The following is a 22,733-nucleotide window of genomic DNA, read 5'->3' as shown; positions in this document are numbered from 1 at the left end:
GGGATTTTCAAAAAATAGTAGCAGTGACCTTGAACTTGAGCAAGCAACCCTGAAACTCGAACTCGTCCGAGATCTTGTTAATATTAAGCTACATACAAAGTTTCATCAATCTCGGTTCACATTTACTCAAGTTATCGTGTTCACAACAAAAAGTTAACGCACGACGGAGTGCTGACAAAGAAATTATCTAAAAATAGTAACAGTGACCTTGACCTTAGTCTGGCAATCTTCACACTCAAACTTGTCCGAGATATTATGATCCTTTGTCTATGTGTGAAGTGTGATCAAAATCACTCAAGGAATGAAGCCGCTAGAGTGCTGATAGGGATTTTCTAAAAATAGTAGCAGTGATCTTGAACTTGACCCAGCAGCCCTGAAACTCGAACTCGTCCGAGATCTTGTTAATATTAAGCTACATACAAAGTTCGGTTCACATTTAAGTTATCGTGTTCACAACAAAAAGTTAACGCACGACGCACGACGGACGATGACGGACAAAAGGCTATCGCAATAGGTCACCATGACCTATAGTCAGGTGACCTAAAAATGCTAGATTTTGAGAATTTCAAGAGGCCCATTGGGATGGCCGACATTTCAAGGTTAAGGTTTTGCTGGAAGTTGTGAAATACTGTTCTCAGTAACAACTTGCATTCATTGACATTCTGTATTTTCATCTTACTGAGTTATCTACCCTTGCCAGTAGGTATCAATTGCGACGTCATGTGTTTGTGAGTGTAACATAATACTTTTCAGAGAAAATGACGTGAATTGCGTTCACGAAATAATGACGTAACAATCGATACCTACCCACAAGGGAGCTAACTCTAATATGCACAGACGGAAGAGGATTATTAGTGTTGCCATGGTTATGGACAATCATAGCAAGGTTTGTTTGTTTCAGTTTTACATCCTAATAACAGCTTGGGTATTTTAAGGATATGTGTCAGGTCTGATGGAAGAGGAAAACCGGAATAACCTGAGAAAAACCACCGACCAGCGGTTAGTACCTGGCAACCCAGCCCCACATGGGATTAAATTTGCGACACAGTGGTGGAGGGCTTGTGTTACTTTGTAAGGATATCTTCAACACTTGACCACTGTGGCCCAAACATCATTTTAAGGTAGCGAATGCTGGATTTTTTTAGGATTTTATGAATGAAAATGTGCCGAAATTAGCAAGTTATTTGCCCCTCATGGGATTCAAAGACCAGTATGGCAGTCTAAGGGAGATCATTTTGTTTGGATGTATAAAATGTGTTTAGTTGAGATAAAGATTTGTAACAGAATAGACATGTTTTTTTCAGAAATCAATTATTTAACTTAGAGAAGGAGCTCACATTGTACAACTAAATTATCTCCTTTAGGCTGCTATGCTGATCTTGGTAAAATTATATAATCTAAATTTTGTTTTGTAGGTGGAGATGTTCTGTATTTAGTTCTATAGCAGTCTAAGGAAGATAACTTGGTTTTGGGGTGATGGAACAGCAAGGATGTGTACAGATATACGGAGATGTACCTTTGTGTGACGTCATCGCCATCTTTTCTGAAATCTCCTATTGGAACAGCAAGGATGTGTTGTTTTTTTTCCCATTCGGACACCAGGTATGTAACTTAGAGAGCGAGTTTCCAAAACCCTCTCACTACACTACAACTAAATTATCTCCCTTAGAATGTGGTTATTATGTCAGCAATTCAGTGTGAAACTTATATATATCTATAGTACCATATTGGACCCTATAAGTGCCCATCCTCCTTTTTTGAGGCCTCAATTTCAACTGCCTCCAAGGCATAAATAAAGACCAAAACTACACACAAAACTGTATAGGTTTGCTATCAATTCATCTTATAAACCACCTTTTCATTTTTTAAATCTTTTAAATACCCTGGGCGTTTATTGGGTCGAATACGGTACTTGTACATCTAACAGTTTATTGAAAAATGTAAAACAAAATTCAGGATATCATGAAAATTTCTTTAATACACTAAATAGGCACTGACCTTATAATACAACTGAGTATCTCATTATATAAACAATAATTCCTATAAAACCAATCAACCAATCTAATTAAAATTAGACTTGTAATTCCGCTCCATGTCAATGCTCTACGTTACGCTCTAATACAAGATCTAACAACTCCGTGTTCAGAGTCACCTCAGCATGACCCCTGGTCTAAAATCGGAACAATTTGGAATGTCCTAAAAGCCGTTTACACTTGTGTTACACTTCTGAAGATTTTTATGGTAATATGCTGATTGGCTAACAATAGGGGTCATACCTAGGGGCCAAACAGGAAGTTGTTAGATCTTGTATTTAAGCGTATCGTAGAGCATAGTAGTGGAGCAGAATTAAAAGTTTTATTTTAATTAGATTGTTTAAACAACTATTAAAACATGAATATAATTTTTCTAAAATTACTTTTGGCATCAATACTTGGTAATGCTTATATGTTTGATATGTATATCATAATTCACACCATGAAATAATCATATTAGACTAGTTAGAACACGAAATAAAAATCATACTAAATAGACATATAAAAACAACTGAAATAGAACTGTCACTAAAACAATATAGCAAACTGAGTATGAAAATTCTTTGCATTTTGTAAAACTTTGCATGAAAAAGGATATCCCAAAGGGACTTATTCACATACTGATGTGATATCCGATAACGTTTGTGCGGGACTATAGTGTTGGGAATAGTTTGCATTTTCATGATCGATCATCACTTCCAAGCAAGTGACTGATGATCGACTAATTAAAAACGTATTTTGTCTAAGTGCTACATTCATTAAAATTATTTTCCCGATAAAATGCTAGCTTCCTTGGCGAGAACACCCCCCCCCCTCCTCTAGATCATGATAAACAATTACAGATCGATTAATTGATTTCGGGGTAGAAACGACTAGACATCGACTAAATCGATTAATCGGAACAAGACTAGTGACTAGTATCTCCAGTGGTGACGAGAGGTAACTCTTTGTAATCTTATGATATGACGTTGGTGCCAGATATCATCTTTTGACGTCATTACATCACCAATACAAACAATAGTCCCGCACAAATGTTACCGGGTATCATCTGGTATCACGTGGTACGTGAATTATTCTCATTACCCGGATTATATATTATTTTAATATTTTAAATTAGTCATTTCTGTCGTGGTGAACTACAGTTTCCATGACGGGTCCTACATGGTACCACTTGCGTACAGTACCCTCCATCAGACTATCCACTGACCAGTCTATAGGTTTTATGATGAACGGTATACAGGCTAACCCGATCATCGTCGTCGTCCATTTTCTTGTTATTCCTGGAAGCTGAGAGTTCTTTTTAAGTGCATATGCACTAAGAGCACATATTCTGTTTATTGTAAACCCTGGTATCGCTACAGATGCTAATCCCTGCCATAGTAATGTATCAAGCACTGCCCAGCGCACCTGTGATGTTTTCTGTGCATTATTTTCCCAAGTTTTCTGAAATTGAAAATCAATTATCTTTAGTTTTTCAGGTTTTCTGAAATTGAAAATCAATTATCTTTAAAGTTATATTTCATGCTAATTTCACTGTAACTTGATTATTTAGCTCCCCAAAAGCATATATTGGCCTATAAGAGAGCCGAAATCTAGGGATCATATATTCCTGGTTTTGAATAAAGCGCCTTCAATCACTGCCATGTTCAGTGACTTCGGGTTTTGTCGGATTCCGAATCATATCACATGACTGACGTTTGACATAACCTGCACGTGTAAAGCCAGGTAACTAGCGTCAGCGCACATGTGTTTGTTTACGTTTTTATTCTGGCTAATATGAGCAAATCATGCTGGTATACATATATGTCCACAGAATGAGTATTTGAAACATCCAATTCACACATTGTCGTAAAATATTGTGTGTATCAAATATTGTAATGCGCGAGCATTATTTGAAGATCCAGTCTGCTCAGGTCGACCACATGTTTTGTTTATGAAAATTGTTGACATTTTCTCTTGATTTAGTCATTTTTTTGAAAAAAGAAATGAAAATAAAATCAAAATTAAGATTCTTTATTTAGTGATTATTATAAATTCTTTGCATCATTGTAATATGATAAAATCACTTGTCTAATTGTTACAGATATACACTAGTTAGTACATAAAACAATAAACCTATTTAGACCTACCATTGATGCCTCTTTTCCCTTGTGGATAGCATCAGCCACCACATATCCACTAGCCACAACATAGCTAAGTCTTACAGCGCTTACAGGCACCTGGGCTCGGAACGATTCCCCAACTTCATTTGCATATCCTGCCAAAAATAATAAAAAAAATTGGATACAGGATTTATTACAATCGCAAATATTCAATAAACCAAATCAGAACTAGAGTAAAACTTGATCCTTATTACATGTGCATTCCATAGTTTTTCTTAATCTGTATCCAGTTAAAATGTCTAGATACTGAGTACAATTATTATACTTATAATTCTTTTCATTGTTTCCAAAATGAAGATAACAAAAACATGAATTATATTCTAAAATCATTGGCCCATGTTGTTATATATATAGGTTGTATAGGTGTACAGCAGTCAAAGGGAGATAATTTAGTTTGGATGTATAAAGAGTTATTCCCCTTCAGTGTAATATGTAAGAGTTGTAGAAATTTATATGTTTAACAGAAATGACCTGTTATATTTGTGCTTCATTCAGACATTAATACAGTATGTAATTTAGGGAACAAGTTCCCCAGACCCTCTCACTTCAATACACCTGTACTCTCTAATTTCAGCTGACACACTTTAAAATATATTATTTTTTTATGGTCAAGCTATAAGGTATTCCAACAATGTTAGAGGTATAGCGACGAGACACTTTTGAACATTACATTCTGTTCATCAGAAGTTTCTAAATATTGACGTCTAATATTATTGAATTAGCTATAAGGACATTTCCCAATACATGCAGTCTATTTTTTGTGAAATCTTGCGAGTCTTGCTAGGTTTTCCTAATGATGCATGTAGTTTGGTTTTAAACCACAGATACATGTACAGATATTATCACTCCTACTGATAGAGGATCTGACCACATGCCATTCTAAGCAGTCACATTCTGTTGAATTTTGGAATTAGTCTATCAACACAAATTCTGCTTCCATATCATGGACATAAATTTCAGGGATTTAAAGAGCTGTCAGAATTATTTCCGTACACTGTACAGGACTTCATATCGCCAAAAGAGCAAAGAGCACAACCAAGCTAAATGTATACTTATTGGAACAAGCTTTCGTTTTCAATTCATGTTTCTAGCTATAGGTGTATAAAAAACATTTGATCTGAAGGTGGTGAAGGGCCATTCAGGCTGACTTCACACTGGTCAGAACAATAGATTAGGCTACAGGTGACATCCACCGGTGGTCTAAATTGGCTTGGGTTTTGTAGACATATAGTGAGATAAATACAGGCAAATTGATAACTATCAACACAGAAATGTCAGCAAAAGACATCATAATCACATCTCCATTTTGGTGTATGACATTTAAGGATCAGTCGGAAAATTAGGAAGAAATTGTTAATTGAAAATTTACATTGCACAGTTACACAAAGCCAAACCACCAAAGTTAGACCACCAGTGGGCGGAGCTTAACTGACCATTAATATTGTGACGTCACTAATTACTGCATGAATGGGCTTTATAAGGCCACCAGAAAGTGACCCCTTAGGAAAAATAGCTCACGATCAAGTGCACATCAACCACTAACTATTAACACTCAGTCTGTCGGATGGTACTTAAAGACAGTGTCCCGTGTGTGGATGCCCAGCCTCGCATGATAAAAACCCCTCTGCGGTCTTTCGATGAAAAGTAGGTGTGATAACACCAGCCCAAAGGATAGTTATAGGTATTTGATTTACTTAAAATATTGGGTACATAGATAATAAGAAGGGCTTCAAAATTATATAATCTATATACCAAATTGATAGGCTAAGTTCCTCCTGCTCTGGTTGGGCTAGTTACTGCTAGATGATGCCATGATAGGACATATTAGGACCTAGGAGTCGTCTACCAAATCAATAGACATAAATGGATAACAGACGACTCTGCGATCCCCATTCTATACTTTCTCTACTTACTTTTACCAGGATGGGCACAACCCTGCATATGGGTAACAGTTACCCATTTGAGTAACAGTTACCTGTTTGTAGTAATCAATAAGTTACCAATTTGAGTACATGTTTGTAGTAATCAATAAGTTACCCATTTGAGTACCTGTTTGTAGTAATCAATAAGTTACCCATTTGAGTACCTGTTTGTAGTAATCAATAAGTTACCCATTTGAGTACCTGTTTGTAGTAATCAATAAGTTACCCATTTGAGTACATGTTTGTAGTAATCAATAAGTTACCCAATTGAGTAATTCTGTTTACCCTTCCTACTCCATTTCGTATCTTTTCTTGTACCCGGAAACGAATTATATGTGACAGTATGTTAAAACCCTCAACAACAACAACTGACCCCTTAGGCTTCCTAGGCTCAGGCCGATTTCCATTATGCGGTTTGACTGGTTGGACTTTGTTCAGCTGTAGTTGTTCGTTTATGAATTAAAGCCCAATATTGTTAGTATTTGTAGATGTAGTTGAAATTAAGTTATATCAAAGAATATTGAAAATGGTTTCTTAATTAATAACTTTGGTACATCAGTTGTTGAAAGTCGATATGTGTAGCTTGTAAACATGCCTTCATTTTAAACTGGTCACCATAGAAGTTACGATCATTGCCGAACGGAAGTCGGAAAATTCATGACCTGTTCTCAGAAAAGTTTGGACACACTTTACCTTGCTACGGTTGTCACATGACGTTCTCGGCAACGACGTTACAATGTCGTCAGCTTACTATGGCTTGTGTGACTAAGTGGGACCCACCTAGTCCGCTAAAACTGACCATAATCACAGCTCAAAATTCTGACTGATCGCCTGTTTATGGTCAGCTACCTACTGCTCTTAAAAAGCCGGGGATTGTAGTACAAATCTGGCGACAGCGATTATGAGAATTCTGCATGTTGGTTTGGGGTCAAATATGCCTTTAAAGTTAAAGGAAACGTTTGGCACTCACTTTAATACATATGTCACATCCCAATTCATCACATTAACGATGCTATGTCCCTTGTTATGTTCGAGACGTCCAAGAATCAGTGTTTCTAGGACTCTCGACCCTAACTAGGGACATAGCATCATTTATGTGATGAGTTGGGATGTGACATGTGAGTGCCAAATGTTTTCTTTTAACTGTCAATACCTTTCTGACCCCAATTATATCTACAGAAGTCCCATAACCGCTGTCGCCAGATTTGTACTACAATCCCCGGCTTTTCAAGAGCAGTAGGTAGCTGACCATAAACAGGCGATCAGTCAGAATTTTGAGCCTGCGATTATGGTCAGTTTTTAGTGGACTAGGACCCACCTAGCGATGTTCAATATTTATAAGATTTTTATCAAAAGTTTCCGAATCATTATCACTCATCTTGACTTCGATTTAGTCCTATCTCTGTATGATTTATAACAGGATTTGTTTTTCACCATTCTTCTAAATCATGAAAAAAAAATATGACAGATACGGATAGTGGGGCTTTAAAGATGGACCTGGTGATTTTATATTGGTTCCAGACGAGCCTTGACAAAGCCCTCAAAGGCCTGTATCAAAAACTGCAAGTTCGTCAGGATTTATACTTGAAATAATTACTTTAATCAATGGTCGAACCGGTTATTCCGAATAAACGAAAACGGCCTCGGTTAAAACCCGAACAAGAGGATGTTAAGCCCTTATATTCAGTCACTACAGTATTGCTTTCAAACCTAAATATCGGACGGGTGTGTCTCTAAATAGATCAGTCCCTTCCTTCTTCGAGTTCATGTTACTTGAGTGATTTCATGAAGACTATCCACCAGCGATTAAAATCGAAGTCACAACATCTCAGTGGAGTTTGTTATACCACCATGTGCACCGGAAGTTTATAAACGGAAGTTGTGATGCATAGCGACACCTATAAACAAATGGCTGACAGTTGATATTAGGTTTTGACAATAATTTTCTACATCTACCAAACTGGGGGACAGGTGAGAAAACTCAATTTTATATTTACTTTTAAAAATACTGTACTGTAATTCCTAGTCAACATTAGGCCTAGTGTTTGTCTTGCGTTCCGGTTTTGATTAATCTATGATGTATTCAGCAACGTTCGGCCTTAGCTTACTGTCGGTTTAGATCATAGTTACCGATACAATAATGTTATTTATCTACATGCATATATACATGGGGACAAGCATGCAATTTTGCACTCCTATTTTGAATATAAGACAACCCTCTCATTACTGAAAAATTAAGGAAATTGTCTCCGAGTTATCTCCCTTCGACCATACACGTAACGTTACTCTTTTGTCCTGTGTAGTCTACACGTAAGCTTACAAAACACGTATAGAAAAATTAACAAACCCTCTGTAGGCCTATAATATTGAGCGGTTAATATATATGGAAAGACTACAGAACTTATGGACACGTACACAGTAACATTTCTTCGTCTCGGTCAGTGAAGAGTAAAATTGCAAATGTCGTTATGCGATGATCATTTACGGGAGAAAATCGTATTCCAACGGAAAAGATTTTAATTGTTTCTCTCAGACACATGAAAATGTGTTACATGAGGACATAAGCCTAGGCTTAGGTACATAACTACTATACTTTTATGTGCTTTTTATTTATTTTGTATGTTTTAAAAAGGTATAAAGGGCCTGAAATGATGTTTTCTAAAGTTACGTTGTTAATATGGCAAGGGGACACCTTGTGTCCATCTTTTGAACATAATTTTTATTTTTTCAATTATTTTTATTAATAAAAGAGTTTTATTCTTTATTTTATATCCATTTATAATAATATTTACGAATAATTCTACGACAAATTGACAAATAAGCAAAAAAAAAAAAAAAATTTTTGTTAGGATAAAAATTGAGGATATTGAGCTTGCTCAAAATGTTTGGCATGTTATCGATTTTGTTCACACTAATAAACCATTTTAAAAAACATGCTATATGTATAATCTTATAACAGATACTATATGTATAAGATACTTTAATAAAAATGAAATCCGGGAAAGTAGCTTTTCATAGGCCAATTGCCCCCCCCCCCCATTCCAGGACGGGGGTTGGGGGGGGGGGGGGGGGGGGTTCAAACATTCATTTTGCCCCCCCCCCTTTTCGCCGACTGAAATGTTCTAAAAAATGCATATATGAAAGAAAAAGGACTATCCTTATTCAAAAACCTCGCGCCTTCGGTGCTCTTAAATTCATCAAGATGCATCGTAAAACCCATCTCAGCCATTCTAAATCGTTCAATTTTTCCTGGGGGAGACCCCGAACACCCCAAAAAAACAATATCTCGCGCCTTCGGCGCTCTCTAAATCATTAAATTATACATCGTAAAACTCATTTCAGCCATTCTAAATCGTAATATTTTTTACAAGGGGAGATCACCAAAAAATCTCCTCATGTGGTTGCGGGGGGGGGGGGGGTACAAAATATTGAGGACTTTTGCCCCCCCCCCCCCCCATTACAATTCATCTATTCTTCCTACGCCACTATTTGTTATTTGATTAACATTGATAATACACTTTTATATGTAGTATGGCAGATGACCAGCGGCCAGACACAACGGCCTTTACAGTAGAGTTTGAATCCCGCCAGAGGAGAGTACCACAGCGTCTCGCCAAGTACATGTCACGTCGGGAGGACACGAGAACATCCAGAGAGGAACTGGAGCGGAAACAAATGGAAGCTGAACAGAGGAGAAAGGTACCATCCTCAGCCATTCATGGTGAAAAAATTGTCATCAGATCATGACATAGATAATTTGATGAAAGCTTTATCAATTATAATTTTAGACAAATACTCATATTAAAAAGATGCTCCACCCCTGACAAATGACATTTTTTCACTATCAAAAACACGAGCAGACAATTTAGTATTTTTTATCTTCAGTTACAAAAGTTACTTACTTTACACCATTGAAAAGTTTGAGCTTCTAAGTTCCCTTCAAGTTAAAGTTACAAAAAATAATTAATTGCATCCCGAAAAAATTCTGTGGCACTATATCCTATATGGAATTACGTACCGATTGCCCATGCACCAAAGGCAAAATAAATTATTTTATATTGTTTTTTTGTGGTAATTAGACATATATATACACGATTAAACACTAATTATTGTTCAAATGATTAATATCATTTATGGTCTGTCGGCGGTGGAGCATCTTTATAGTTCTAAAAATAGAATAGTGTTTGTTTTCCCCTTTCCTATACCTATATTTGATCTGAAGAACAGGTAGTACTAACCCCTAATGACATGGTATCAGATCCTCTGTTAAACCAGTGGTTATATAGCCGAAAGATCTTTATTTTTATCAGATTGTTATTTGGCAAAATTTGGTATTTTTTTACGATTATATTACATAACTATAAAATATATTTTATATGGGAACAGTGTAAAAGTTAGTATTATCTCTTTGGGAGTGGGACGACTGGTTCGCCATTGTCCGTATAATGTGACCGGATGCGGTGTGTTACTTGATGTCTTCGTAGTCATGCTTCAGTGATATAGCACTATAAAAAGGGCAACCGTTCCACTATACAAGAAGACACAACACGAATATAGTAGTCTCCCAAAACATGCACCTCGCAGTTCATACAAGCAACACAGCGCATGCATGGGAGGCCGTCCTTACATGACCCTGGCTGTTAATAGGACACACATTGGTTATATACTTGTTCAGATCCGTTAAGTGTTATTTAATGATCAAGCTATGACCGTTCTTCTTCTCAACAAATTAAACTCAAGTTTCCTCTACTCAATCCCTGCACCATTTTCTTTCCTTCCCAAGCTCCCGAGCGTAAACACTTTATAGTAAATATAAACAGTACTGTCAAACTGCTTATGTCATGCATATAAATACACTGTACTTGTTTCCTGAATCCAACCTTTCATGATATGCATGTTGTACTGTATCCCTCTTCAATAAAATAAGTATTGTTTCAACTAAACAAATGTAAGATTACCTGTTTAGTCTATTTTAACAATGCAGATTAATTTCGCTGTTTGCCGTCTAGCGCAGTGATAGTCAAAATGAAGTCTACAGAAATCAAAATTTTGTGTCTTTTTTTTCAGGACTACGAAAAAGCCAAACTGGACAGGATACGAGAATGTAATGAGGAATGCCATAAAATTGACAAGAAAGTGCAGATTCTGTTGGCACAGGATGCTAAACGCCAAGGTCTACCTGGAACCGAGAACATTAAACCCATGTCTACACGCCAGGCTATCATGTCTATCAAATCTCTTGCGAATGACTTCTCTAAGTTAACAGCTGGGATAGACTACGGAGAAACGCTGGACGGATCGTAACGATCTATCAGGGTTATTTCCCTTGGTTTCACTCCGTCAGTCAGTAAAACGATGGGACGTGGCTAATTTATAAAAACTTGATATTATTTAATTTTTAAAACAAGTAATGTGATTCGTATATGTTGATGCCAGGTGCTGATAGTTTATATGCATATGTGTTATAAATGTACATGCTATGTGAGTTATATTTATTCGTATGTAACTTTATGTTATACATGTATATGCTATGTAAATTGTATTTTAAATGTGTATGTGTGTTATACATGTACATCGCTATGTGAGTTATATTTATGTGTATTATACATGTACATCGCTATGTGACTTATTTTTATTACATTTTTTGAAATATAATGTTTTATGGTGAATATACAAATGTATAAGCGATATACTCCACTCCAGTGAAAATATCAATTATTGATATTTTCACTCACTTTTGACCAATCGGAATGTAGCATTGACAGTGAAAATATCATTTTGATTGTTACATCATGAGTTTGTGCAAAAAAGTGACGTCATATTTTTGTGTAGAAATATGACGTTATGCTCACAAAAATACGACGTAATAATCGCAAGGGCAATTAACTCTGTAAAATACACTGACGGAATAACCTTTGGCAGATGAAAGCAAGAAAACAAATATAATAAATAGACTATTCCTTATTTCTTGATTAACATCAGTAATATTTCATCTCGTGTTTCCACCTCATTCGATGAAATATAACTGGTATTCATCAAGGAACAAGGAATATTCTTTTATATTCTGTCGTTCACAGATCTTGTCAGGAAAACTCCTCTTTTACCCCCGGACGAATTCCATTGGAAATTCATAGTAATATTAGGACCTACATGTAGATGTGCAAGGAAGGCTTTATTTCCCTAGAATTTGGGTTGCCATGGTAACCATATGTCATTATACACAGGTTTTGTAAAATGACCAATAACTCATGGGCCTTTGGATAGATTTTATGTAAGTGATGTAACACATGGGTGTCTAGTATTTTACAAATCACATGGTTGAATAATGGTTACCATGGAAACATAACAGATTGGTCAAAATTTAGATAATGTCTGATTAAACTGAAATAAACTGTGTTAAAGAGATAGCGGGAATGATGTATTAGTTTATTATTGACTTGAAGTTCTACTTAAACTTTAGTTTAGGCTAATTAAAACTATTACATAGATGAAAATGTACGTATTGCACGATTTCATCCAATTAGTTTAGTTTAAACATATTTTATTTGAACGAAGTCAAAAGGAATTAGGCACAAGTTATACAACTTAGAATTGCCCTCTCCCATACAAATGTATATGATGTTACATAATCAAACATACAATAGCAGCATTAATGATTGTATATCAAATTATATGTAAAAGAAAGAAAGAAAAAAGAAACAAACAAACATTAATCATTGGTAGTCACATTTGATTTGTTTAGCCATACCAGCACCCACGTTTTATAGCTACATGTAAAATTGTTTCAACATTTGACATTCATGGCGTGATTAATTCCATACAATTGAACATGAATTTTGTAAACAATTTAAAATGATATATAAATGATTTTACAATTAATATCTTACAAATACATTTTGGCATTAATGTTCTTTTAGAAAAAAATATCATGAAACAAGTTTTGACAATGAAATGCCAGCAATCATCATTTAGCAATCAGTGAATGTTGTTCAATCAAACAACGCGATTGGTATTTCTTATATTCTTGAATTGTCAGGCGTATGCTTTCATTATCTTTGGACTAAGTGTATCAGAACCATTAAGTATCAACTTCAAATTAATATTCGTATTATACAAAGACAATTTTCTCATAAGTATGACACGGTGTTTATTGAATTGGTCACATTGGAAAAAATAAAGAAATGCATTTTCTATAGGAAGTAAACAACGACAAGATGGTGATAAAACTAAATTAACTTTGAATAAATCAGCATTTAACGCACTGCAACCATGACGAAGTCTTGTATGAATAATATTAAGTTTTCTGTTTCCAACTGACCGTCTTGCTACAGTCTTTTTCCGTTTGATTAGGGTTTTAAATTTTGTAACAGTTTCTGAAGATCTTACTGTCAAATCAAATGAATTCCAAAGCTTCACCGTACTGGGAAGAAACGATTTTTCAAATAGCACTAGACGACACCTAGGGGATACATAATCATGATTATTTATAAATGGTACTTTCATTAACCCTATCGGGTAAAATATCATGTAAATAAGACGGAGCTATATTATGATGAATTTTATAAAATAATAATAATTTTTGCTGCTTCCGTCTTTCCGATAATGTGTCCCAACCAGTTTCCATATATAATAAATTTCTACTTGCGAAAGAGGTTAAACCTGTAACTATTCTTGCAGCTTCTAATTGTATTTTTTCTAGTTTTTCTGAATCTAAATTGGTGCATCCATCCCACACCTCACTCGCGTATTCCAATAAAGGTCTAATAAACACAGTATATAATTTAGACAGCGTTTCCCCTTTTAATGTAAATTTCAACTTGCGCAAAACTGACAAATGCCGTGAGGCGGAGTTAGCGATATTAGTAATATGCGTTTCCCATTTCATATTTTCATTCAAAGTTATACCCATGTGTTTGTGTAAACCACCGTTAGTCAAAATCGTGTTATCAAATTGCAAATTAGTATCTAATTTTTCAAGAGAACCGTTAAATAATACTACTTCAGTTTTATTAGGATTAAAATATACTTTCCATTCCCTTGACCAGCGCTCTATACATAACGCACAATGTTCGGTCACTTTTACGTCACGCCGGAATTTCATTGGAAAAAGCGTTGAACAGTAAAATAATATAAGCGCAATACTATTTTTTTAATTGAAAAACAGAAAGGATATATTTATTCAATTACGGGAGGACTTTTATCAAAATATTTGTAATATTTATTTTTCTATTGGTGTGTTTTTGTTGAGAAAATGACGTTTTTTGGCGCGACAGATGTAACACGCACCTGTATGCGGTTTCAGTTAAAATGTCACTGTGGTCATACTGAACACCACATGGCGGTAAAATTTGACAAAGAGATTCCCCGAAAACGAACTATCATGATGTCATTTCGTTATAATGAATTGTGACGTCATACTTCAAAATGGTGGACTTTGTTTGTAGACTTGCCGATCGACAGATCCGAAGAGAAAAGATAAAAAAGTGAAAAATCACAAATACACACAGTACAAAACGGTACTAATACATGAGATAGAGACATGAATTGTTAATATAAAAATACGTTTTTCTTCTATTTTAATAACATGTCAGAAAATATAGACTGCGACGTCGTTCTACTTTTTTATCGAACAAAACCTTTGTCTTGCAGAAATGACACAAAATGAAATTTTTAGATTGACTGTTTTGTCACGCAAGTTCACGACGTTGAAAAAATGACTTTATATTAGGAAGTATGTTTTCTATTCAGAATGAAAAAATACGTTTTTGCTCAAATATACGTGTGCGAAATCTCTACTGAAAATTCAAAAAAGTATTCGAAAAATTGCGTTTTTTCTTTGTCTTGCAGGTTTGCCGAATGTCGGAAATGACGTCAATTGCGCTCGTCATGTTATAAGATAATGACGTCTTTTACATTCAATAACGTTACATAAAAGTGACCGAACATTGTGCGCGACGTCTCTATAATTGATAAACCATGATTTATGTGTTGTTGAATATCTTGGATGTTATTTGAAGAATACACGAGAGAGGTGTGTTCAGCAAACATTCTTGATAAGGAAAACAAATGTTCAGATATATCGTTTATGAATATCAAAAATAACAATGGTCCAGGAACCGACCCTTGAGGAACGCCAGCTTTTAAATAACAAGGATTTGAGTAACAATCACCAATAACGACAATTTGATTTCTATCACTTATATAATCTTTTATCCAATTATAGATATTTCCCCTGATACCATATGAAAAGAGTTTTTTTAATTAATCCACGATGCCATACCCTATCAAATGCTTTTGAAATATCGAAAAATACCATACATGTTTGTTGTTTATTTTCTAATGATACACATATATTATGATAAATCTCTAAACGTTGGGACACGGTAGAGTGTCCCGGAAGAAAACCAGACTGATACTTATATAGAAGATTGTTATCGATGACAAAATTATGCAGATGTTTATAAATAGCCCGCTCAAAAACTTTACTTAAGTACTTAGAAGTGAAATCGGCCTGTAATTAGAGGTTAGAAAACGTTCACCCTTTTTGAATATAGGCATTACCACAGCAGTTTTCCATTGACTAGGAAATTTACACTGTCTCAGGGATAGATTAAAAAGTAATTGCAAAGGAAAACACACGGTTTCAGCTGTGTTTTTTAACATTTCGTGACTAATAGTATCTTTACCAGTAGCTTTATTTAGCTTAAGAGTTGAAACAATATCTTTAACTTCTTGAATAAAATTTCATCCAATATTGAACTTACCCCAATATCTGTCTGATGATCTTCATATATATACTGTACATGTATATACGTGGCGTCCTATGACCATCGTTTTTCATCTAATTATCTTTGAAGATCCGTAAAATTACATTTTTTTAAAAGAAATTGCATATCTAATATAAAAATTAATGACATTGATTCAGTGTTAATATCGCCCTGGTATAATCTAAAGTGATGAACTCGAGCATCGCCCTGGTCATTATTTAACGCTACTAGGACTGTATAACACCATTGATGAATGTCAACTAAAACTGGAAACACCGAGTTGATGAGCTATACAAAATATATACATTATCGGATCTCACGTGATCATGTACGTACATGTACATTTATACATGGATTAGCCAATGAGAATAGTGGAAATTCCCTATTATCCCGCCTCAGACAAGAATCTTGTATTCCTATTGGTTAAAATGCCGTCACGTGATATCCAATATATAGTCGTATTAGGTTAGTAGATATCGTATTAGGTTTGGACGATAGAGTTATCGTTCTTTGCCCCTAACGTCATTAGCAACAAGATGGCGGTCAAGTAACGCTTCGCGACGACGGCAATCAAATGATATGGAGACAAAATGTTTGAATGAAACCGAAATCGGCAACACTTATTTATTTTCCATACATAATTCATTTTGCAGTTACTTTATTGAAAGGATCTTCGACGGGATAAATTCGTTACAGCTTCGCCTCGCCCGATACAATTTTATTAGGTCAGACCCAATATTTATCCGTATTAGGTCACTAACAAACTGCGTAACTAATCATATTGGCATATACATATATATGTATAATGTTCATGTATAGTTGATGTGTGTGTGTAATTGAGTGTGTCAGTTTTAATACGTTGTTTAAAAGTTTCATTTGTTTGACTATATATTGACCTATCTGTGGCTATCATCTAAAGACATTACTTCTTCTTCTGAACAAATGCATTCCTACAGATGACTTCAGACTACACAATTACTTTCATACAATTTTCATTACCGCGTAAGTATTCTCGAAATGTATCTTATATGATGTATGTATTTCTATAATAAAACATGACGTTCACAGTATCAGTGTTTTTATGAGTTTACATGCTGTATACCAGTTGATTATTCTTTACTTTCATGAACAATATTTTTGATTTTACTCTTAATTTTGCATCTTACAGTTTGATAAATATAAAAATGAAGAATGTTTACGAAGAATAAAACTTGAGAGTAAATACGCGGAAACCTATCTATAATTTTGATTGCCTGCACAAAAAATGAAACCTTTTTTTATTAGAAAAATACATTTTACTGAATATTTCACGTCATAAATAATACATTTTCCCTTCAAAGAAGGTTTATCATACTAATTTCCGTATCTAGTTATCATCAAGAAAGGAAACCTCCTTAAGACAGAAGCCCCGAACACAAATAAAATACGCAATATTTTTCTAAGGAGTTGATAAATTGTAAGAACTTTGCCTAAATGTTTTGTTTTAACAATAAAATATGTTTAAGAGTATGCTGCATAGTTATTGGTAATTCTAAAGTTTATCAAAGTCTGCGTTATATTTGTTGTTATACAAACCCCCCCCCCCCCCCCCCTTACATGCAAATTTACGGAAATAGTATACCAAAATAAGAACGGCAATCGTATAGAAATCAATGCTTTGTTTAGCATTTGTTGTAATGTCGATGCTAATGTACGGCACTACATATATAGATAGTGAATTATATTACGGCCACATATCACATATAACAATAGAAGCATTGATATTTATCTGACCAATTTAATATATATATATACTTATTGACAAACATTGATATTTATCTGACCAAATCAATGGACAGAAGTGTTTCTTGAGGCTACTTGAGGCAAACGTTCATATGTACATGATCGGGCTGGAGGCTACATGGCCGATATTGAAATGTCGCCGAATACAAGCTAAAAGGTAGCCCAATACAACAGAAGTCAGTGTCATAACGACTAGAAATGTCCTGGATGTTGTAAGAAATCATACAAAAGACTCTTGTCTTTCATTTCTGTGTTAACGATGTAGACAACAGAAAACAAATACTTCACCTATATTATCACGGTAAGCGACGTGATTCGAGAAGATATTCTGTAAAATGATTATTTTCATCAATAGTCAACTTTGTTGTTCTCATCTCAGCTGTACTGTCTAAACAACCATTGAGTAGTTCTGAAGAGAGGAGAGATAGCCACGGATTTCTTCAAGTTTATGTTTAAAACAATGAAGATGGAGATTGTCATAAACAGGTACGTGTTTTACGTTAAAACCTCTAGATAACCCAACAATCTTACAGTAATGTCGAACCTCGATAACTCGACGGGAATATGGGACACTTTGGGTTATCAGAGTATTCAAGCAAAGTGTGCTTGAATATGTATTACTTTTTTCGGGACCAATACAACCGTTCGAGTTAAACATATCTGTGTGTGATAGGGTTTGAGTTAAAAAGATCTTTAGGTGATAGGGTTCGAGTTAAAAAGATCTTTGATTGATAGGGTTCGAGTTAGCAACTGTATTGTAACATTATTTATTGAGTTTGCTACTGTACGTCATTTCTATTTCGTATGATTTATTTTCTTTGTGTTTTGTCATGCAGACAACACTTGAATGCACAATTTTCTATACACTGGCAACGGTTATTAAATGAAAATTTTGCGGAGTTCGAGATATATATATATACAATGTAAACACACACGTTATACTAGCATTTTGTTCTTACGTAATATCGATATATTGGAATACTATTTCGTTCCCGAACAATGATATTGTACAGCCGTCTAACATTATATGTTTTTATGGTAACAATCATAGTAACTTTTCGCTCACTTGTCCTTTCCGAAGGGCAATTGTGCATATACTGTGGTGGAGTATCCGTCGACCGTCTGTTCTCCGTCCGTCGTCCGTCAACTTTTCCCTTTAAACAACTTCTTCTCCAAAAGTAACAGGCCTTGACTCCTTAAATTTGGCTTATAACATGCTGGGATGAAGGGCTACCAAGTTTGCTCAAATTAATTACTTTGATCTTCATTCAAGGTCCCAAATATCAAATAGACTAAAATCTTTAAACGACTTCTTGCCATTAACTAAGAGGCCTATATACCAAATACTACCTGGGTTATACACAGTTCTTATTTAAGGATTAACCTCTTACTTTGCTTAGTTTATGAGATGATAAACCCAATGGAGCACTCGGTACGTAAACACTTCGCGTTTGCGCATTTTACCTCGTGCTCCATTGGGTTTATCATCTCATAAAATAAGCAAAGTAAGAGATTAATACTTATATTCACAATATTTTCTTTCAACTATAAAGTCAACCAGAACGTCAGATAAAATCATTTACCTGTGTTATTCGCCGTCAAAATTATACGGCTTTCATGTTAATCCAAGCATAACAGCCATTCAAAAAAGCGCGCCGTTGACTGACCGCTAAATCCCGCCCTTTTTTGCCATGACGTCACAAAAATAGCTCTCAAATCTCAGTTATACATTAAAAAAAACTAAATGCGTTTTATTGTATGTCTCCGATTGTCTCGTACATACGTTATTTGTAAACGTTGACACGTGATTCTGTGGAATGTCAAAAAAAGTCCGCCAATGTTTACAGGTATATTCACTCAAGCTATTGGGAAATACACTGCCCCGACAACGTTTATCAATACAGAAACAGTGGCAATTGTAAATATAAGTTTTATTGACTCTCTTATGTTTTCAGTATGTAGCATTATTGCAAAATATATAACAGCTGGGCGATTCGGGCCCATTAAGCTATTGTTAGAATTTTAGGTCTGTCATCGTAAGCCTACTACTGTTGAAGTTCAGTTTTATTTTGTTCCATTTTAGATCTGTCATTGTTGAAGTTTGCATACTACTGTTGACTTTTAGTTTTATTTTGTTCCATTTTAGGTCTGTCGTTGTTGGAGTTTACATACTTCTGTTGAATTTTAGCTTTATTTTGTTGCATTTTAGGTCTATCATTGTTAGAGTTTGTCTACTTCTGTTGTCCCTGATCATCGTGGTACATTATTCCACTGGTGTGTATAGACATCGTCAACATCCTCCCGTACAAAGCCACCGGGACAAGCACGAAAGCCTCCCTTACGCTAACATCACTGCCACATCAGACGAGATTCCAACGACGACCCCAATGGAATCTTCATCAGACCCGCCACACAAGAAGGTGTTTTCAGTGAAGAGTCCAGTTCGCCATGTGGCCTTCGTAAAGGTCCACAAGGCCGCCAGTACAAGTATTCAGAACATTTTTTATCGGTATGGGTATAACCACGACCTGGCTGTAGTCCAGCCTAGGGATAGGACCGGCCTTCCGTGGCAGCAGGAAGTGACACGAGACAAGTTCTATCCCCCACCGCCAGGTAAAGCCAAATTCGACATCATGTGCGTGCATGCTACGTATTCAAGGAAGACATTTGACCAGCTTCTTCCAAAGGATTCTGTATATGTAGCAATTGTACGAGAACCATTTAAGCAGTTTGCGTCCAGTTTAAATTATTATCATCGCCAACGAGTAAGTGCTATTCCGGGCCCCAACCCTGTGCGATCGTTTCTAGAGAATGCCCAAAAAAGTTCCATGGCAAAACCTACTGCATTCAACACTCAGTCACGTGACTTTGGATTCCCGGCCAATTTACTGTCGTCTTCATACGACAAAGTTAAATTTATCAACTATCTTCACCAACTGGATAACGAGATCGATCTGGTGATGGTGGTCGAGCGGTTTGACGAATCTTTGATCCTCATGAGAAGACTTCTCAATTGGGATTTGAAGGACATCATCACAGGCAAACTAAACAGCAGGGCAATGCCATCGCGCTTCCACTTTGGTCCCACGGAGGAGCAGATTTTCAAGGAAATAGTTCACTATGATTATGCTTTGTATGATTTCTTTAATAAGAAACTGGAGGAAAAAATAGCACAAGCCCCTGATTTTCACGAGGAACTAATCTATTTCAGACAGTTAAAGAGGAAATATTGTAGCTTCTGTTTGATGAATCAGCGTAATGAAAAGGATGTGTTATGGATTGAAAAAAGTCGATGGAATGAGAAATTTAGTGTCACAAATAGAGACTGTAAACTATTGTTTATGAATGAACGCATTTTTTCTTTGCTGTTGAAAGCTAAAATGGGCCATAATGAAGGAATCAGTAGGAGCTAGGGTCAATCCAGAAAAAAGTGGCAAATTTTGATGTGTTCATTCAGATTTTTTGTTGAAGAAATCCGTTATAACGCTAGTTTATATTACCTATTACCTTGAGACATATTCATTTTCCGATTCAAGCAGTGATTGTCAAAATAGCGTGATTTTTTTTTTGTAAAAACAGATTATTTAACCGGGACATGTGATGTTGTGTCATAACCGAAATGCTTCAAATTTTGTTAGTAAAAACGCAATTATACAGTGTATTGATGTTATTTCTGTAGAGACAATTAAGAAAACCTCATGGATTTTTCATGTTAACAAATGAAAATAGCTATAATATGAGCATTTGTAGAAATATCAATCGAAGCGTTCAATTGTCTTATTAATACATAGACTAAATATTATTCTACCTTTAAAACATGGAAATTATAATTTGCGTGTACACATTACTTTCAATATAGCGACAACATGCTGAGAATCTATAAAATGAAAGTGACGATATATAAGCGTTGAAAATCATCCCAAATCATAAAAGTTTAGAAAGGATTTCAGTCACTTACTTGTTTTCTGTAAAATGTCAATAACCGGTTGGAATTCAGGGTCAAAGTTCAAAAGTCAATTTTTTTCAAAAAGAGACTTCTTGTAATGTTCTGGAAAGTCAAGATACCTGAAATCAAACCTGTAGCATGCTGATATTAATGCCTACCAAGTTTGTTAATATGAATGATCTTGACCTTTTTTCAAGGTCATATGGGCCAATAATTCTTAAAATATTTAAAATACTTCTTATCAAGTTCTGAAAGGCCTAGAGAATTGATATTGGACCTGTAGCATGTCAAGATAAAGGGCTACCAAGTTTATTAAGATGTATGACCTTGACCGTAATTCCTTATTCAAATTTTCCAATGTCCAAAGTATTTATTTTTAAAATATCTGGTGTGTATAAAACACTGCTTTTTATATTTTTGACTTGATTTATATATTTTGACTTGATTTATATTTCTTAATGCTGAAAGACACAAATGGGTAGATTTTACATACGATTTCTGGAATGACACACGACGTTTGTACATTAACGCAGCTAAAATGAGATCCACAAAATTACATTTTCACTCTAACAAACTGTTGTAAACATACTATGTGTGAAAATGGATGCAATATGATGATACTTCAGACCCATTAAAAGCACCAACATACCATTTAGATAAAGGTAAGAAATACCATGTATTTTAAAACACGAGCTGCATCACGTGACAAACATAGTCGATACTCGTAGGAACATAGCGGAGCATTCTGAGCTATTTTAAAAGTGTACACGAGAAAAAGTAATATATAATATACTGATATATTAAATAATTTTGTGTTTGAATATGGAATATTTAAGTTTAGATAGGCAGAGGGAAATATGTAGAACATTTTAAATACCTTTTCTATGACAAAAAGAGAGTAAGTCATAGACCACACAACTTAACAAACACTTTATAAAGTTCTTTTGATTATCTATCCATCAGGGATCAGTAGTTCAAAAGATTAGTAGGCTAATAACAGTTTAATGGCAATTCTTAAATCAGGATAAAATAATAAAAAAAAGATAAAAAAAATACCTTATAATAGTACCAAACAAACTTGACACAAAGGACCCCATTGCCCACGAACCAATATAACAAAA

The 22,733-nt window shown here is 35.1% G+C and overlaps 3 protein-coding genes across 3 annotated transcripts; 2 read left to right on the top strand and 1 right to left on the bottom strand.

Annotated features, from left to right (window-relative positions):
- Positions 1 to 1,958: 1,958 nt before the first annotated feature.
- LOC138331098 (mitochondrial fission process protein 1-like) lies at positions 1,959 to 7,999 on the bottom strand. Its single transcript, XM_069278557.1, has 3 exons — positions 7,828 to 7,999; positions 4,163 to 4,290; positions 1,959 to 3,476 (listed from the first exon to the last, which is right to left on the bottom strand). Exons 1-3 carry the CDS (start codon positions 7,883 to 7,885, stop codon positions 3,147 to 3,149), a joined length of 516 nt encoding a protein of 171 aa, XP_069134658.1. The 5' UTR covers positions 7,886 to 7,999; the 3' UTR covers positions 1,959 to 3,146.
- On the top strand, positions 7,985 to 12,524 carry LOC138331099 (uncharacterized). The gene is made up of 3 exons (XM_069278558.1): positions 7,985 to 8,088; positions 9,648 to 9,816; positions 11,185 to 12,524. Exons 2-3 carry the CDS (start codon positions 9,649 to 9,651, stop codon positions 11,419 to 11,421), a joined length of 405 nt encoding a protein of 134 aa, XP_069134659.1. The 5' UTR covers positions 7,985 to 8,088; position 9,648; the 3' UTR covers positions 11,422 to 12,524.
- A 5,608-nt stretch (positions 12,525 to 18,132) lies between these two features.
- On the top strand, positions 18,133 to 21,079 carry LOC138331185 (galactose-3-O-sulfotransferase 2-like). Its single transcript, XM_069278663.1, has 2 exons — positions 18,133 to 18,152; positions 19,876 to 21,079. The coding sequence occupies exons 1-2, from the start codon at positions 18,133 to 18,135 to the stop codon at positions 21,077 to 21,079; spliced, it is 1,224 nt and encodes a 407-aa protein (XP_069134764.1).
- The last annotated feature ends 1,654 nt before the right edge of the window (positions 21,080 to 22,733 follow it).

Source organism: Argopecten irradians, chromosome 9, assembly GCF_041381155.1.
Source record: "Argopecten irradians isolate NY chromosome 9, Ai_NY, whole genome shotgun sequence".
NCBI lineage: Eukaryota > Metazoa > Mollusca > Bivalvia > Pectinida > Pectinidae > Argopecten > Argopecten irradians.
The sequence above is the reverse complement of the archived record's forward strand: the minus strand, read 5'-3'. Positions and strand labels throughout refer to the sequence as shown.

Excerpts from the sequence above, each read along its gene's own strand:
- LOC138331098 (XM_069278557.1), bottom strand. The coding sequence starts at position 7,885 with ATGAACTCGAAGAAGGAAGGGACTGATCTATTTAGAGACACACCCGTC. Across the intron at positions 4,291-7,827 it reads CACACCCGTCCGATATTTAG|GATATGCAAATGAAGTTGGG; the intron begins GTTTGAAAGCAA and ends TATTTTTGGCAG. Across the intron at positions 3,477-4,162 it reads AGGGAAAAGAGGCATCAATG|AAAACTTGGGAAAATAATGC; the intron begins GTAGGTCTAAAT and ends TTTCAATTTCAG.
- LOC138331099 (XM_069278558.1), top strand. The coding sequence starts at position 9,649 with ATGGCAGATGACCAGCGGCCAGACACAACGGCCTTTACAGTAGAGTTT. Across the intron at positions 9,817-11,184 it reads AAGCTGAACAGAGGAGAAAG|GACTACGAAAAAGCCAAACT; the intron begins GTACCATCCTCA and ends CTTTTTTTTCAG.
- LOC138331185 (XM_069278663.1), top strand. The coding sequence starts at position 18,133 with ATGGAGATTGTCATAAACAG. Across the intron at positions 18,153-19,875 it reads ATGGAGATTGTCATAAACAG|GTCTATCATTGTTAGAGTTT; the intron begins GTACGTGTTTTA and ends GTTGCATTTTAG.